The sequence below is a fragment of the Gadus macrocephalus genome, chromosome 14 (assembly GCF_031168955.1).
Source record: "Gadus macrocephalus chromosome 14, ASM3116895v1".
Lineage (NCBI taxonomy): Eukaryota > Metazoa > Chordata > Actinopteri > Gadiformes > Gadidae > Gadus > Gadus macrocephalus.
This window is the reverse complement of record NC_082395.1, coordinates 13,680,668-13,698,093: the sequence shown is the minus strand read 5'-3', so window position 1 is coordinate 13,698,093 and position 17,426 is coordinate 13,680,668. Positions and strand designations below refer to the sequence as shown.

The window sequence follows — 17,426 nt, the reverse complement described above, 5'->3', positions numbered from 1 at the left end:
CTTTATTCTGTTTGCCTGTGTTTTGTGCAGTTAACTGCACTTTGTACTACAGAAACCATTAAACTATCAAAACGTACAGCTCTTTAACGTCATGTGGCTAACGCCCTTTGGTCAACAAGCAATGTGGAGCCTAACCCGACGGCCAGCCTCAGTGTCACCCCGGTGCTGTAGTGATAACCAAAGGCCCTGCTGCTGCTGTCCCCCAGGGGCCCGCGGCGAGGCGGACGCCCAGAACATCACGGTGCTGGCCATGTGGATGATCGAGAACCCCGGCACGGAGGAGGAGGACGGGCAGCGCTCCACCGGCGGCGGCGGAGCCACCGGCAAGTCCCTGGACAGGACCCCCTACCTGTGCTCCCCCGGGGACATGTCCACCGCGGACCCCAGCGAGCTGGAGGAGGGCTTCAGCGAGAGGTAGGCTCCAGATGAACCCAGGGTCCCGTGTGCCCCAGGCTGGCGTGGATCCACGTTGCGGCTTGGAAGACATTGGCCCACATTTATATCTCCCCTGTCTCGGTTATGTGTACACAAGGGTGTGGGCTAGGGCTTTCGACTTAATGTACATGAACGAAAGAGAATAGGGGGAAGATTTAATTGTATCTATTACAGAGTGTCCTCAGGTGGTAGCGCCATAGCACAACATCTGATGAGTACCGTCGTCGATGTTTGATGACAATGAATGGAAAGTAGATTTTATATGTTTTACTAGAGGTAGGGTCAGTCATAATCTCAATAGATCAATAAATCCAATGCAAAATTGACAGTATAGTTAATGACACCAAGCCATACACTCGCAGATGCACATTTCGGCCACAAACTACAAATGATGGACATCTATTCTGATTGATGGAAATTGGCCTATTTCCTGAGAAACCCTCTCCAAACAAATTATTGTTAAAGAGTACCTATTATGCTTTTTTGACTTTTTTGACCTATAAACGTTGTTATAATGAGTCATGTTTAACCATACTAAAGTGTCAAATAATGACGTACTTGCATTTAGACGTATTCCCTGCTGACCGTCTGGGGTGGCTGTGCAGAGCGCTAAACACTAGGGATGCCGGTCGACATTCAATTTCTGGGATTTATCTATGTAGAACAATCTGGATTTTCCATGTATGGTAATGCTGCATCATACTTGGTGTCTTGGTAATCTGCAATAGCACTGCGAGTGAGTGAGAGGAGGCATGGCTATGTTTGCGCTGTAGCGATGCGTGTGTTAAATCGCTGTCGGAGAGAAGAGAACGAGAAAGCGCAACAGGTATTTGTGTATTGAAACTCCATAGAATGATTTTGGATTTATCGAAGAATTTATATTCTTAACAACACTAGTAGGGTCTCGGATTAGTGAGGTTGTTCCTCGCAGTGTCACAGTATTTCTATAAAAAAAGACATTCAAATACACTTTAATCTTTCCAACAGCATCTCTTTAATTATGAGCTGCGAAAAAAGCTCATCATTAAAAAATGATGTTTTTTCTCTCTTGCAGTCCCGATGTCCTGGAGCAGGAGAGTGCGTCGGCCTCCAGCGGCCCTCCCACCAGGGGGCGCTCTGCTGTCAGCAGGAAGCACCGCTTCGACCTGGCCGCACGCACCCTGCTCGCTCGAGCTGGTGAGACCCCAGTGACACACTCTCACCGTGCCGTTAGGAGAAGGGGCTTACTCTTGTGAACTCCAAAGTTTCTTTCCACCAATTCATTCTCAACCATGGCCGAGATAACCAACACTACGAGTCTTTACTTGTTGTGGAAGTATCAGAGACGTCGGAGAACCCAACTCCGTCGCTTAGGAGTCATTATATCATCCGGAGGCACGCACAACTTTTGGCCCTGATTTTATGTAAATATTTATACATTATATATTTAAGCAATTTGATCTATTGCTTTTATACAACGGTTACTGTTATGGCGAAACGAAAGTCATAGACACAATACATTTAAAAAGAAACCAAGAAAGTCAAAGTAGCCGTTTTATTAAAGAATACAAAAAAGTAGTCCCTCCTGGCTGCCGCTATGCATCGACGGTCGCTATGCAACACACTTTAGCGTCCCCCCGAGAGAAGGCTCCGATAGAGCGGTTCGCCGGCAATTTATCCTATGGAGCAGTTCATTCGCCGTGTGCCTAAGCTTTCGTTAGTCTCTCCATCGCCTTGCTCACTCCCGGAGTAACAACATTTACACCCTCTCCATCATCCAACATATGTTTTACTTTGTAACTGTTTCTACTTCCAGGCGCGGAGTGATATGTAAACTTTCACAAAATTATCGAGCGTCATAGCAGTTATGTATACGCTCATTATACAACATTCGGGAACCAATCAGATCGCTGGATTTAGGTCCCCCGTTGTATAATATATTATAATATATTAAATAATATAACTACAAAGCTCCGGAAGTCCGCAAACACCAACAACATCACTTTCCCCTCCATGTTGCGGTTCAATCTGGACTTCAGGGAGTGAACGCTGATTGGCTCTCACCGCCAAGTGTCTTGCGGAAAAGTTCAAATATTAAAACTCGAGCAAAGTGTTCTCGCAGTTAGATTCACGCGAAAATATGTGGGAGCAAGGTTGTTCGCGGGTAAAATTCGTGCAAACCGGGTTGTTCGCCCTGTGCCATTCATCAATCGCGCCGCAGGTTTTTCTGGCCAGAAATTCACCTCTAAAAGCATCTTTGCATTGACTTTGTATGGATTTGCACCGTCCCTTATGTTTTGGTCTGATGCATCTTTACAACCCTCATTATCAACCTCACATTGTTTTTCACTTCCTTGAACTGAGCTGCTGGCCTGATAACGGCTCGTGTCACGTAATAATTAGCATACTGTAAAATGGATGACGTTTCCCTGATTTTTGGTGTCTGGGAGATGTCCTTTGTCACAGAGTCAGAGTCTTTTTAAGCACTCTGGATCTCTTTATCTCTGGCTGTCTCTGTCTGTGTCTCTTCCCAGCCGGTCTGTACCGCTCGGTTCAGGCCCACCAGAGCCAGTCGCGGCGCGAGGTGTCTGCCCTGCAGCAGCAGCAGGACCCTGGCGCCCTATATGACTTCAGCCTGGATGAGGAGCTGGAGATGGACCTGGACGAGGAGACGATGGAGGCCATGTTCGGCCAGGACTTGGCCAGTGACACAGACATTCTGGGAATGTGGATCCCAGAGGTATTGGACTGGCCAACATGGGTGTGTGTGTTTCTATGCTACGGCCTAGTACTACTGCCACATGCCACTGACACACCCTGCTTCTAAAATGATAAATGCACGCAAAGAAGACATATCTCTCTCTCTCTCTCTCACTCTCACACACTGACTTGCTGAAGCTTCTAAATTGAACTGCATCATGGGAGACATAGTATTTAAGCGATATACTCTCCTCCTTCACCCTACTCACCCAGGCCTTTAGGATTAAGCATGTGTTGCTTTAACCCTTGTCTGTGTCCTTCATTTCAACTTGTGATTGTGTCTCATCCTGTTGCAATGCCTTGTGTGTGTGTGTGTGCCCCTACGTGCAGCACGTGTGTGAGACGGAGGAGCGAGATGAGGTGGTGGTGTGTGAGCTATGCGAGGCCAGCGTGGCCAACTTCAACCAGCACATGAAGAAGAGCCACCCGGGCTGTGGCCGCAGCGCCAACCGGCAGGGGTACCGTAGCAACGGCTCCTACGTGGACGGCTGGTTCGGGGGCGAGTGCGGCAGCGGCAACCCCTACTACCTACTGTGCGGCGGCTGCAGGGAGAAGTACCTGGCCGCCAAGAGCAAGGCCAAGGTGCCGTCCGTGGAGAGGTAGCTACCTCGGAGAAGAGATGCTGTTACAGCAGGATTTAAACCTGTTGTTCTATATCTCATACTCTGTATATTGGCTCCAAAAATGTGTTCGAGACTCGTAGACTAGTCCACAGACACGCAGGCTTCTTCAAAATACAGAACCGCTTACAAGCCCTTTAGATTTTGGCCCAGTGTTGACCTGTTACCGAATCTTAACCTGGTTCTGAACGTTCTTTGTTTTTTTTCACTGACCAATGCATGCCAGTAAACACTCCTGGGGATGACGTGATTGTAATTCCATATCAGGTTATGGTTACGAGTAATACGACTATTTCTTTGTCAGATACAAAGGTCAGGCTCCCGACCTCTTGGGAAAACAGGACAGCGTCTATGAAGGTGAGGCGGATGATGTTCAACCCATGCAGGAAGATTACTAGTTTGTCATCAAATGTGTGTACGTTTCAAACAATGTACTAATGCTCTCTTTGGCCCTGGGGTTGGCTCAGAGGACTGGGACATGCTGGACGTGGACGAAGACGAGAAGCTGACCGGGGAGGAGGAGTTTGAGATGCTGGCCGGCCCCCTGGGTCTCGGCGAGCGACGCCTTGTCCCGGAGGCTGTCCAGTTCCCCGACAGCGACCCACTGGGAGCCTCCGTTGCCATGGTGACGGCCACCAACAGCATGGAAGAGACACTGCTGCAAATTGGTGAGGGCCGCTGAGGTCTGATATGTCTTCTGCACTGCATAAACGTCCTTTCGACAAGATTCTTTGACAGTTTGGTCTTAATCTAATTAGTGTCAATATTTAGTTCAATGGAATATATTTGAAATCATAGATAATTTATTTTAAGTAATAACATTTGCTTCGGTCAATTAAATCTATGCTGGGAAATGTATTTATATATGTTTACTGCACAGCCAAAACACAGCCAAAAAGTGTACTTATTGATAAGATTACTTAATATATATTAATATTACTTGGTAATATTTTTAAATTGCATCTTGCCGTGTGTGTGTGTGTGTGTGTGTGTGTGTGTGTGTGTGTGTGTGTGTGTGTGTGTGTGTGTGTGTGTGTGTGTGTGTGCGCGTCAGGATGTCAAGGCTCTGTAGAGAAGAGCTCCTCCGGTCGGGTGACTCTGGGGGAGCAGGCGGCGGCCATCCAGAGCCCCCACGACCGGGTCATGGCCCTGCGTCGGGTGACGGCCGCAGCACAGGTCCTGCTGGCCCGCACCATGGTCATGAGGGCCCTGTCGCTGCTCTCCGTCAGGTACACATCCTCCGGCTGGCCCTCAACCTGTGCTCAGCGTCGCTGAGGCCCTAGGCCTTGTTAAAGGAAAACCAAACCCCGCTCTGAGCTAGTCCACTCCCATTATCACATTAACAAAAAACGTGATCGCACCAAATTCTGCTATGGAGGATGTCCGAATGTTGTCACGTGTCGCCCTAACCCACTTCGTCTGACCTCTGCTCCCCCGCGGCACACAGTGGCTCGAGCTGCAGTCTGGCGGCGGGCCTGGAGTCGCTGGGTTTGACCGACATTAGAACGCTGGTGAGGCTCATGTGTCTCGCGGCGGCGGGGCGCGCCGGCCTGTCCACCAGCCCCCCCACGGGCTCGGGCCCCGCAGAAAGGCCTCGTGGGGCGAGCAAGGCCAGCAAGCCCATCTCCTGCCTGGCCTACCTCAGCACCGCTGTGGGCTGCCTGGCCTCCAACAGCCCTAATGCGGCGAAGTTGCTGGTGCAACTCTGCACTCAGGTAGAGTTGTAGTAACTGGATAGTATGATAGTGAGGGCACAGCAGAAATGTTAATTTGCTGGGGTTAGGTGATCTTATCTTGGCGATGTTTGAGTTGGCTCACACACACAGTAGGATGTGCTGGAAAATCCACTGACCAATAAACGTCACGTTTATTGGGCGCACTAACAAGCCAACACCTGTTGGATGTCACCCTGTTATCGCTCAATTAAAAAAAGTTATGCATCATGGGATATATATAAAAAAATTGCGGAAATATCAGCATCAGGTATAAGGTGCAATATGGGTGTTAAGTAGTGCACTACGTTGGGAACCAGATTTGTACACTAAATTTTCAGACAACATTACACAATGGAGACAGCTTAAGTCATGAACTATATGGGGCACAGAGCGTTGAGTATGTAAAATGGATTTCAATAAAGACTCCGATTTGACTTCCTCTACCCAGAACCTGATCTCTGCTGCCACAGGCATGAACCTGACCACCGTTGACGACCCCATTCAGCGGAAGTTCCTGCCTAGCTTCCTGCGGGGCGTGGCAGAAGAGAACAAGCTGGTCACGTCGCCCAACTTCGTGGTGACCCAGGCGCTGGTGGCCCTGTTGGCGGACAAAGGGGCCCGACTTAGGCCCGCGTACGACAAGACAGACATTGAGAAAAGAGGTTTGTGGAGAGGTAGAAGGCTGCATTGTCATCAACATTCATCATCACTATCATTTTATTTTTTTTAAAACAGCCAGTGAGCACACTGATTCAGATGAAATTCAAACATTATGTGAATTTAAAAAAAAAAATGGACAGAGATTTAGGAAAGAGGTGGGGGTGTGAGGTGGATACTTTTTTAGTTCCGTTGTGTATGACCACTAATGAGCGATGTTGTATATGAAATCCGCCAGACAGCTTTGTGTTATACCAATGGTCCCCACACTTCTTCAGCTTGCAGCTTCTTTCAAAATGACCAGGTGAAAATAATCTACCTACATTGTAAAAATGCTAAAGATATATTTATTTGCATACTGAGGACATACTCTGATGACTTGCCTGAATGGAGTCAACCAGGGTTGCATAGTCCGGACAGTAGCTGCTGGTAGCTAGTCTCAAGCAGGCTTCCAAATGACCATCACTCATGGGGGAATGGTATTTGCACTTGATAATCTTCATGTGGGAAAAGGCTGACTGGTTTAAATAAGTAGAGCCAAATAATGGCGTCAAGGAAGTAGCACATCTCCTGATGTTTGGATCCTTTCCTTTGTGAGTAGGTTCCCAAATTGTCCATGAGCCCTGAACTTAAGCCCAATATCAGCTTGTCCTCCACTGCAGGTGTGTTTAGGTGAAACAGTGCTGCAATTTTGATGAACCCCAACATCTTACCTAAATGGAAAACACATAAATGTAGCGATTGGCTTGAGTAAAGCAAAGTCTTTAAACCGTTTTTCAAAGTCAGATTTTTTGCCAAATCTTGAACACATTTATTATTGTAAAATGTATACATTTTGATGCATACAAATTGGATCATTTTATTAAAGCATGTCCAATTCAAAATATGAAATGTTTATTTATGTTATGATATCTATAATGTATGCATTTCTTTGATTCCAAGAACTTACACCCACAACAGTTCATGCTTCGTGCTGGCAATCGATTTAAATCAAACCATTTTTTGTACGTGATTTTTGTTTTCTTTTGTATTTCCTTTGTCCTTTTCCCTCCCCTCATTCACCAGACATCTTCTTCATCTTGTGTTTGAGCAGGTTTAATTGCGCATTTATATGCCCATCCTTCGTACAATGCTCCTGCTGTAGGAGCCCTGGAGCTGGCCAACGCTCTGGCCGCGTGCTGCCTCTCCTCCAGGCTCTCCTCCCAGCACCGCCAGTGGGCGGCGCAGCAGCTGGTGCGCACGCTGGCCGCGCACGACCGCGACAACTGTCACGCCCAGCCCCTGACCCTGGCCGACATGGCGGGGGATCTGCGCAAGTGTCCCATGGTGAAGCTGGAGGCCCATCAGAGTCGGGTAGGTCACGGGCCATCCTCGAATGGACTTGGTTACTGAAACGTCCTCAAAATGTCTATTGAGGGGCTAATCATCAGATGACTACTGAATGTTTTACGGGTTCATTCACTTGAAAATGTTGCTTCAGCCAAAAAGGAAATATGCCATTGCTGAAAATAATAATATATATATATATATATATATGTGTGTGCGTGTGTATATTTATATATGCCTGTATGTATGTATGTATATATATACATGTGTGTGCCCTTTGTGCTCAGGTCATTACATTAGGCTGGTGCAGTACCAAAGGACTTTTAGCCACGAGCGGCAGTGATGGGACGGCTAGGCTGTGGAATGTAACCAAGAACCAGTACACCCTGCAGCAGACCTGCGTCTTCAACAAGACGTAAGGCCCAATAGGATAATCCCCTATAAACACACACACACACACACACACACCCTTAGCAGCCTTTTCTGTATCAGCTTTCCAGCTACATGTCCATGTTCACCCATGTGCTGTGAATGTTTTGCTCTTGTGTGTGGTGTCTTCTCCCCGCTGTGCCTGTTGGGTCAGTGACAGCTCTTCAGAGGAGGGGTTGAATTCCCTGGGCTCTCCTGGTGAACACTGCTTGGCCTCGCTGGCCTGGAGCCTAAACGGCAAATACCTGGCCTCTGCCATGGAGAAAATGGTCAATATCTGGCAGGTCAACGGTAAACACCCCTTCTCTCCGTTGTTTCCTCCTGGCTTTTCAACATATTCATTTGTTTTCCCAGACTGTATCAAAAAGGTGATTTTCGTTGTACAGTGTTCAAGGAGCGTTACGGTAGAGTATTTGCATAACGCGATCTGATCAGAACGGACGGACCCACTATGCACTTCGAGAGCGCCCCATGCAAAGCCAATGGGATCCTTCAACGGACGCGCGTAGTGTGAACGCGGCGTTTACAGTACATTGAAATTAGACTTTTAATTAACACATTTCAAATCCCTCAAAATATGTTTTTTTGTTGGTTCCATTTTGTGGAAGGTTTATGTTGGACTCCAGAGTGTTTAAATGGGATTGCATGCAAACTGCATTGCTGCCATTAAAATGAATGAATTAACGATTGAATGGCTCACAGGCCACAATGTGGTCCAGTCATCAGCTGCTTTCAACCCTCGTAGCAGAGCCTGAGCCTGTAGATTCCACCATCTATCCATTGACTTGGCTCACAGGCCTCCATGATACGAGTCTGCAAGCACGCTTTCATTAGCCTTCACAGACACATTTTCTACTGATTCTACTTCTTAGTGGTGAGAGTCTCCTCCCTCTCGCGTGTCAATGATCAGCAGCCCTTATTCTAGACCTTGGGTGGGTCAACAGCAGGTTCAACCCTGTCATGGCGTCAACCCATGCTGTACGCTATTGTTCAGTAAAGATTAAATGTGCTGTAGGTAAAGTTGGAAATAAAGAGAGAGGCAGAAGAGAGCAACGTTTTGAAAATCAACACCCTTAAATAAACCCTCCCTCTCTCTCAGTGCACCCTCCCTCCCTCCTTCCCTCCTTCACTCCTCCCTCTCCTTCCCTGAACCAATCAGGGACAAGATGCCCCAATTGGTCAGAGATTTGCCGGGACCAGTCTAAAATCGAAATTGTATCGCACAGAGGCAGGCGCCCAGTCAATCATAGCATATATTTCACAGAACATTTCACTCACTTATTTGTTACAAATTACACTTCCATCGCACGTACCGCTCCTTTTTTGCCGCACAGATCCCTTCTCCCTGTCAAAATATTTGGCCAATCCAGAACCCTGCGCTGACTGACAAGGCTCCCCCCCCCCCTCCTATCAGGTGGTAAGGGCATCTTGGACGTCCAGCCCCACTGGGTATCCGCCCTGGCCTGGCCTGAGGGCGAGGCCGTCTCTCTGTGGTGCGGTGAGCCCAAGGACCTGCTGCTGGTGGGCCGCATGGATGGCTCCTTGGGGCTCATCGAGGTGCTGGACGCTTCCACCATGCAGCGCACGGAGCTGGGCCACTGCTGCAGGAAAGACGGTGAGCACAATTCAATGAGTGACCGTCCAGTTGAAGCCCTCATTCCAGTGGGGTTTCACGACTGATGCTGACTCTATGGTTCACATTAGTGGCCGTGATGCAGATAGCGTGGTTCAGTGAGGACAAGCCGTTTGCTGTGGGCTATGCTGATGGAAAGTTGCTCATCGGATCCAAAGAGCCCTTGGAAAAGGGAGCCATCGTGGTGATTGACGCACATAAGGTAAAGAAACGTGACAAAATATCAAAAGCCGCTTATCTATCGCCGACCTCGGTGTCAATGATACCAGTGCAAATTTGCTACGTCCTGTATAATGCCGCTTTTCCACTGCACATGTAGCTCGACTCGACTCGACTCGACTCGACTCGACTCGACTCGACTCGACACGACTCGACACGGTAGCAGCACGGGTCGTTTTCCACCGCAAATAGTACCTCCTGGACGTGGGCGGGGTCGGCTGCGCGAAAGGGCCGTGACGTATTTTTGTACGCGACGCAAACAACACCTACGCAACCCACACATGGACAGAACCCACATAACAACAATGGAGGACATCGAAAACATTACTATTATTAGCTGGCATGTTGAAGAACTTGAAGAAGTGGAATATGTTGGCTGCGGCGCTGCTATGGCTGTTACCAGCATGGTTGCCATGTCGCTCTCGTGACTTCGTCACACTCTCTGGCCGATCAGTGGCCGGCCGTCTGCCGACGTCACCTTTTAGCATCGGCTCAGCTCGCTTGGAACCTAGAGCGAGGCGGTACTAAAAAAAGCAGCCACTTCAGGTACCAGATACTATGTTTTCGCGGTGGAAACGCAAAAAATGCGAGCTGAGTCGAGTCGAGCTGGTACCATGCAGTGGAAAAGCGGCATAAGTCTACCCTGCAGACAATGTGGTGCTGCTACGGTATGAGATCGAATGTTCACCAAGGCAGTGGTGGTTGAGTGTCTATGCGAGGACTAAATCGGTGTGTTTCCAGGAGTCCATCACCAGCATGAAGTGGGATGCCAGTGGTCGGATGCTGCTGACCTGTGCCAAAGAAGAGACTGTGAAGCTGTGGGCCAGCCCAGACTCTGAGTCAGGCTCACGCTCTGGCTGGTACTGCCTGCAGAGCCTCAGCCACCCCTCTGTGGTGAACAGCGTGGCCTGGTGTAGCCTGCCTGGACGAGCTCCCAAGCCTCGCAGCATGCTAGCCACGTAGGTGCTCCACTGCAGAAGGGGGGTAGTTAGGATGATAGACGTAACACACAAGAGACGCCAGTAGCCGGTAATGTCTGGATATTGGTCCGGCACAAATAAATAATGGATTTTGGGCCATACATAATACTTTGCCTATAGAATGCCAGTGTGCTCCTTTACATCCATGGAGATGTATAAAACAGATTAAACAGAAGCCTATTTGCAGAGAAGTTGACCAAGTTATCAATCAAATGGTAATAGGAAGTTACATAATTTCACTTTGTGTAATATTTCTCTGATTCAACAGAATTGTGCATGCCTACCTTACCTTAATTGTACTTAAAGACAGTATAAGACAGAATAATCTTCATCACGAAAAACCACCTGCATGTTGTTACTTGGATTTCAACGGGCATGGATGTAACATTTTCCAATCACACCGTTCTAAAGGGCAACGGAAACTCTTTGATTGTCATTCGTCAGATATTTGATTTATCTGCATAAAATCCAGATAAAAGCATGCAGGTCTACATATAACTGGGCGATGGCTTTAATAGATTGCAACAGTGGACTTTGTTATTTTTTAAACACGTACATGTGTCGAAGCTAACATTAAGCTTCAGCCTGAGCTAGGATGAGTTCTCTGAGCCCCCCAAAACCTGGCCAGGGGCCTGGCACGATTCTGATTTTAATTTGGGCAAGTGAATATGTCATTCGGGACCGTCGAACATGACCACTTGGCTTATGGGCAAGTGCTTTTGAAACCTTAGTGTCAACCCCTGTACTACTACTGTACTACTACCGCACCTGTTCCTTCTGGAACACACATCTCGAATAGCAGACTTAATCCGAACAGGGTCTATCTAAAGCTGTCATACAGTCACACAACACATTTAAGCAGTGCAGACTGAATGTCTTACCTTTTAGGTGTAAAGTGTTTGTGGTATTTCCAGCGGGAGGAATCCTAGGAGAAAATCCATTTCAAACCTGTCTCTGCTTCTGTGTGCTTGCGTGTCTTTCAGGTGCTGTCAGAATGGCCTTGTCTTAGTTTGGACAGTTCCCCAAAACCCGTCTGACTTCCCAGACTCCTGTTCCTCCGGATCAGAGGGATGCTGGGAGAATGAGCAAAAACCGAAGTTTAAGGTACTTGAAAAGTCAATCAAATGTGTTGTGTTTTTACCACATTTATCCTTTGTTCTCAACAATGACCACCACATTGACTACCAAGAGAAGTTTGAAAGGATGACATCAAACACAATGCATCTTTGTAATATAATACTTGTATACATAGCACAGTAATGTGTGTGTGTGTGTGTGTGTGTGTGTGTGTGTGTGTGTGTGTGTGTGTGCAGTATTGGCGGCGGTCAGGGCGGGGCGCCCACTGTGTTTTCCAGCTGAAGGGACACATCACACCCGTGAGGACGGTGGCCTTCAGTCCTGACGGCCTGGCCCTGGCCTCTGGAGGAGTGGGGGGGCTGATGAACATCTGGTCCTTGAGGGTAGGACACACACACACACACACTCAGACTCAGACTCAGACACACACTCACAGACACACACTCACAGACACACACTCACAGACACACACTCAAAGACACTCGCACACACACACACACACACACACACACGGACCGACACCTACAGAATGGTATACACACATAAATGCTATACTAAGGTGTTTTAATTAAGAAAAGGCTACACTCTGCATGGAGCTCTGGACATGCTGTGGTATTTTCAGACTTTCAAAAAATGACCCATTGGGTTCCACAGGAGTAAGTTCGTGGTCGGATGTTGCTCCATCCAAGATCCCACTCACTCTAGCAAGGGTGCCCTGGCAATAGAAAAACACTACTCTGTAAAGGCACTTTTAACCTCAAGTAGCAGACTTCTTGTGTTTAACAGAGAATTTCCCTGGCTATATATATTTTATTAAAAAAAAGACCAAAACACTTAGACTGTTGGACCCAAGCGGAGGTATTTCTACAGGAAGAAAGTGATTCTGAGGTTAACTCAATCTTCAATAGAACGGATCAGTGCTTCAGACTGTTGTTGCCGGATCGGGTGCCATTCAGAACATTGTCTGGATCCCAGATGTGGGCGTGGCCGTCTGCTCCAATAGGTCGAAGGTACGTAGTGCCCCTTGACTCGGCCAGTATCAGTAATCACAGCACAAATTGAATGGTAACCAAACGTTACAGTTGTGAATGATCAGAAGAAGTATGAATGCATGACTACAGCTTGTGTTTGCGTTATTCTTTTCTCCTATCAACATGGATAACATTTAGCGGCCCATCTGATTCGTGTGTGTTTCCTCCAGGATGTGCTGGTAGTGAACTGCTCCCCAGAGTTCATGGCCTCTAACCATGTGCTGGCCACGTGCCGCTCCGCCATGAGGAGACAGGGGGTGGTCGGCCTCAACATGGCCCCCTGCATGAGGGCCTTCCTGGAGAGGCTGCCCATCATGCTGCAGGAACAGTACGCCTACGAGAAGGTACTGCCATATCCATACTGTACATTGTAGGTGTTCCCCAATAGTGTTCTTATGAGTCGCTGTACTGTGCAGATTGGCAGTAGGTTGAGTATGAAAGAACCACAATCTCATCATAACCTCAGGATCAGTTCACTGACAAATTAACTCAAACGATAAATGAGTAAAAGCGGATGCCACTAGAGTGGCCCCACAGCTGTGTGGTAAATCAGGGCGATTTCTTCCACGGATCATGAGTTTTCAGCTTGTAAACAGCCAGAGACAGTCTGGCCAGCCAAGTCAATCTAAGATAACCTTTAAAGATGTTTCTTGTCCGGTCCACTCTAGCAGATCCTCAAGAAAATAAGTGTGTGTATTTCTAGCTTTCCGTTGCCAGCATGCCATTGCCGACATGGGTTCCTTCCCACCTATTAAAGGTTTTATTCTTACCAGGTTAATACAGGTTCATTAATATTTTCCCTATCCTCTCCCAGCCCCACGTGGTTTGCGGGGAGCAGCTGGTCCATAGCCCCTACATGCAGTGCCTGGCCTCCCTGGCCGTGGGCCTCCACCTGGATCAGCTGCTGTGCCAGCCCCCAGTGGCGCCCCACCTCCGCCACTGTGCGACCCCTGAGTCGGGCACGGCTGTGTGGTGTGCCAGCGACTGGGCGTGGCTAGACTGCTTCTCCACCACCGTGAAGGCGGCCGAGGCCCTGGCCCGCGGCGCCACCTTCCCCGAGTCCTTCAGTGTGCCCGACATGGAGCCCGTGCCCAGAGACGAGATGGCCCTGCTCATGGTGAGTGTGTGTGTTTAATGTTAATGGTTCAGATGTAGAGCAGAGGAGTCAATCGTTACGTCAATATCTGGACGGGATACTGGACGGGGTAGTCATTTTCATATCTGCCAAGATATGTTCTCAAAGCCTAAACAATGAGTATCACAATTTTCCTTCTCTTGTGTCGTGGATATTTAATGCTGAATACAAACTATACATTCTTTATCAAGACGAGTTATTAGGTAAGAATAACTTAGTTTGGCAGTATGAACCATTTCTGCCGTACTCCTCTGTAATCCAACTCGCTATTCCTATTTTTGTGTAGACCTCTTGATCTAAAAGTTCCCCTACACATATGGAGACTGACATAAAAGTCAAGTGCATAAGAAAATAATGAAAGGGAAGCACTTGCAAATACTTGCGTACGTTTCAAATCTAAATGCTCTCCCCCTGCAGTTGTGTAGTGAGTGGTTTCCCTTTTGTTTGTTTCTAGGATAACAGCAAGTGGGCCTCGGGATTGGATGAACAGATCATGTCCTGGGCCACTTTCAGACCAGAGGTAACTACCTACTTTCCTATTTCTTTTCTGTTTGATTTAATATTTAATGTCTGGCTAGGTTAAACTATGAAAAATTAAATTGCAGAACTGTTTGATTTCTAGCCCGGTGGTTGCAAGGATAGTTATTTTGACTAAGTTTGCTTCCCTCTCGTATTGTTTGGTTGTGCCTGCGTGTATTGGCAGGACTGGCATCTTGGAGGCAAGTGTGACGTCTATCTGTGGGGTGCCGGGAGACACGGCCAGCTGGCAGAGGCTGGCAGGAACATCCTGGTGCCAATTACAGCTCCCTCCTTCTCCCAGGCCCAACAGGTAATGACCCCCCCTTGCTCGGCCAGCTGCCGGCCACAGCCTCCTCCACACAGTGCTTCACCTCATGCCCAGTGACATGACGCGTCTGTGTGAATGAAGTCTTTCAGAATGGCAACAAGCCATCCAACGGTCTATTGACTGTCTACTGACACTGTAGAATGACAATTATACCTCGGGTAGGTCCGACTGGGCAGCGTGGTTGCCCGTGCCCCTCTCTCGCCCATACCTTCCTGTCTATCTCTCTGTGTCTAAATGAATAAAGCATAACAATTCTAAATATAATATTTAAATGAGCAGCTAACCTAGGCGTACTGAAAGGAAACATGCCTCATCCCTATGAATATTACTCCGCCTTTGAGTTGAACCATAAAACTTCTAGCTTAAAAATGCATTTGAAATTTGCAGACGTGGTGTCAAAATCTTCCAATGGAAGATAAAACATTGATGTTTACATGTGTGGTATGTATTCAGTTTGGGAAATCCCATAATCTCTAGAAATCAGTTGGCCGTCTTACGCAAACAAAGGGAGATCCGGGTATTAGTCAGATGCCATTTTTCCAAGGAAGCTGATGTACAGCTGACAGAAACGGACACTCTTCCATCATTATTGCCACCTCAGTGATGCTTGCTTGCTTGTGTAATATTGCTTAAATGAAAGGTAGAAACAGTGGTGTCGTGATTACCATAATAATGGTAAACTATCCAGTACTACCCTTTGCTGGCTCCATCTTCCTGCAGGTGGTGTGTGGTCAGAACTGCACGTTCGTCATCCAGCCCAACGGAACCGTGCTGGCCTGCGGGGAGGGAAGCTACGGCCGCCTGGGCCAGGGCAACTCGGACGACCTGCACGTTCTCACCGTCGTCTCTGCCCTGCAAGGTACTACTATTACAGCGCGCTTTGCTTCCATGTCCTCGGTGCAAGGCTGTGTTTTAGTGTTCTCCATTTGCCACGTGTGTTCAATGTGTGGGTAATAACCCGGCAATTACAGAGGATTTCAGTTGATGAGTGTCTCCGTGAACGCTACAATATGTGACGCACCACCCTGTACCCCGAAGGCTTTGTGGTGACCCAGCTGGTGACGTCGTGCGGCAGCGACGGTCACTCCATGGCGCTAACGGAGAGCGGAGAGGTGTTCAGCTGGGGTGACGGGGACTACGGGAAGCTGGGCCACGGCAACAGTGACCGCCAGCGTCGGCCGAGACAGATAGAGGCCCTGCAAGGAGAGGAGGTGGTGCAGGTCAGTGTGCTCCAGCGGGGTCCGTGTGTCGGCGGCGGCTGCACACGCCATCACAGGTTTATGTGTGTTAGCATTGGCGGTATACGTTAGCGTTGGACAGTGTATGTTAGCATTGGCGGTATACGTTAGCGTTGGACAGTGTATGTTAGCATTGGCGGTATACGTTAGCGTTGGACAGTGTATGTTAGCATTGGCGGTATACGTTAGCGTTGGACAGTGTATGTTAGCATTGGATATGTTAGCATTGGACATATCCAAGCATTGGCGGTATACGTTAGCGTTGGACAGTGTATGTTAGCATTGGATATGTTAGCATTGGACATATCTAAGCATTGGCGGTATACATTGGCATGTGACAGTATATGGGAGCACGGGCGGTATAAATTGGTATAATTGCATAGCACTAGCATGGGCGGTATACTTTAGCACGGACGCTGTAACGCTAGCATGGGCGCTATAACAACAGCATGGTCTCTATGAAACGAGTATCATTGGTATACATAAGCATGGTTATTAGCTGGGCAGTAAACATTACATTGGTCTCTATGACACTAGCTTGGGCGGCCTACATTAGCATGGTCACAATAACAGCCACATGATTGGTGTATATTTGCATCATCGGTATGATGGTAATATGGTTGGTATAGATAAGCATGGGCGCTATAACACTATGGTATACATTAGGGCTTTGACTTTTGCCCAAAAATCATATTCGAAGTTTGTTTGTTTATTAATATTAGTATTCGAATATATTCAAATATTTATAATAATATTTGGACCATTTAATGCCTTCAGTAAGACCTATATGGTATAAAACCTAAGTTGTATATATTTTGTCCACCAGAGGGCAGTCGACGTCAATAGGCAGGCTATGATGTTTTCAGAACCTTTTTTTTTACTTAAGGTCAGACACAAACTGAATGCATTCGGTTTCATATAATGTGTGTATAAAGTAGCAAGACTACAGTATATACAGTTTGTACAGTAGTACTGTGACCAAGGTGTTGCTTTTGGTAAAGTTACCAAAAGCAACATTTATTTGCCTTTCATTTCCCATCATGCTTTTGGTCTGGCCTCTACTCTCAGATGTCCTGCGGGTTCAAGCACTCTGCTGTGGTGACCGCTGATGGGAAGATGTTCTCCTTTGGCAACGGTGACTACGGCAGACTGGGACTTGGCAACACGTCCAATAAGAAGCTTCCGGAGAAGGTGTCTGCTCTGGAAGGCTACCAGGTTGGACAGGTAAGTCACGTTCACAATTACAAGTTGAAACACTTCACCAGCGGTACTGTTGGCGGCCGCAGATCGACCGTTTTCATAGAGGCGTCAGCCGAGAACAAACACTAATTATGGATCGGCTCTG

The 17,426-nt window shown here is 47.7% G+C and overlaps 1 protein-coding gene across 12 annotated transcripts in view; it reads left to right on the top strand.

Annotated features, from left to right (window-relative positions):
• The window catches only part of herc1 (HECT and RLD domain containing E3 ubiquitin protein ligase family member 1), a 65,821-nt gene that overhangs the window by 37,292 nt on the left and 11,103 nt on the right, over positions 1 to 17,426 (top strand). For 9 of the 12 annotated variants that reach the window (XM_060071606.1, XM_060071605.1, XM_060071602.1 and 6 more), the window contains 25 exons: positions 207 to 414; positions 1,490 to 1,611; positions 2,949 to 3,175; positions 3,505 to 3,773; positions 4,099 to 4,151; positions 4,262 to 4,462; positions 4,849 to 5,023; positions 5,242 to 5,509; positions 5,958 to 6,171; positions 7,260 to 7,519; positions 7,780 to 7,907; positions 8,076 to 8,212; positions 9,336 to 9,536; positions 9,626 to 9,756; positions 10,515 to 10,732; positions 11,737 to 11,857; positions 12,067 to 12,213; positions 12,739 to 12,840; positions 13,032 to 13,205; positions 13,676 to 13,978; positions 14,451 to 14,516; positions 14,700 to 14,825; positions 15,564 to 15,702; positions 15,882 to 16,063; positions 17,150 to 17,305. In XM_060071606.1, the coding sequence (XP_059927589.1) occupies positions 207 to 414; positions 1,490 to 1,611; positions 2,949 to 3,175; positions 3,505 to 3,773; positions 4,099 to 4,151; positions 4,262 to 4,462; positions 4,849 to 5,023; positions 5,242 to 5,509; positions 5,958 to 6,171; positions 7,260 to 7,519; positions 7,780 to 7,907; positions 8,076 to 8,212; positions 9,336 to 9,536; positions 9,626 to 9,756; positions 10,515 to 10,732; positions 11,737 to 11,857; positions 12,067 to 12,213; positions 12,739 to 12,840; positions 13,032 to 13,205; positions 13,676 to 13,978; positions 14,451 to 14,516; positions 14,700 to 14,825; positions 15,564 to 15,702; positions 15,882 to 16,063; positions 17,150 to 17,305 (4,328 nt within the window). The remainder of the gene's footprint in view (positions 1 to 206; positions 415 to 1,489; positions 1,612 to 2,948; positions 3,176 to 3,504; positions 3,774 to 4,098; positions 4,152 to 4,261; positions 4,463 to 4,848; positions 5,024 to 5,241; positions 5,510 to 5,957; positions 6,172 to 7,259; positions 7,520 to 7,779; positions 7,908 to 8,075; positions 8,213 to 9,335; positions 9,537 to 9,625; positions 9,757 to 10,514; positions 10,733 to 11,736; positions 11,858 to 12,066; positions 12,214 to 12,738; positions 12,841 to 13,031; positions 13,206 to 13,675; positions 13,979 to 14,450; positions 14,517 to 14,699; positions 14,826 to 15,563; positions 15,703 to 15,881; positions 16,064 to 17,149; positions 17,306 to 17,426) is intronic. The other 3 variants (XM_060071608.1, XM_060071607.1, XM_060071612.1) reach the window with 3 other exon arrangements.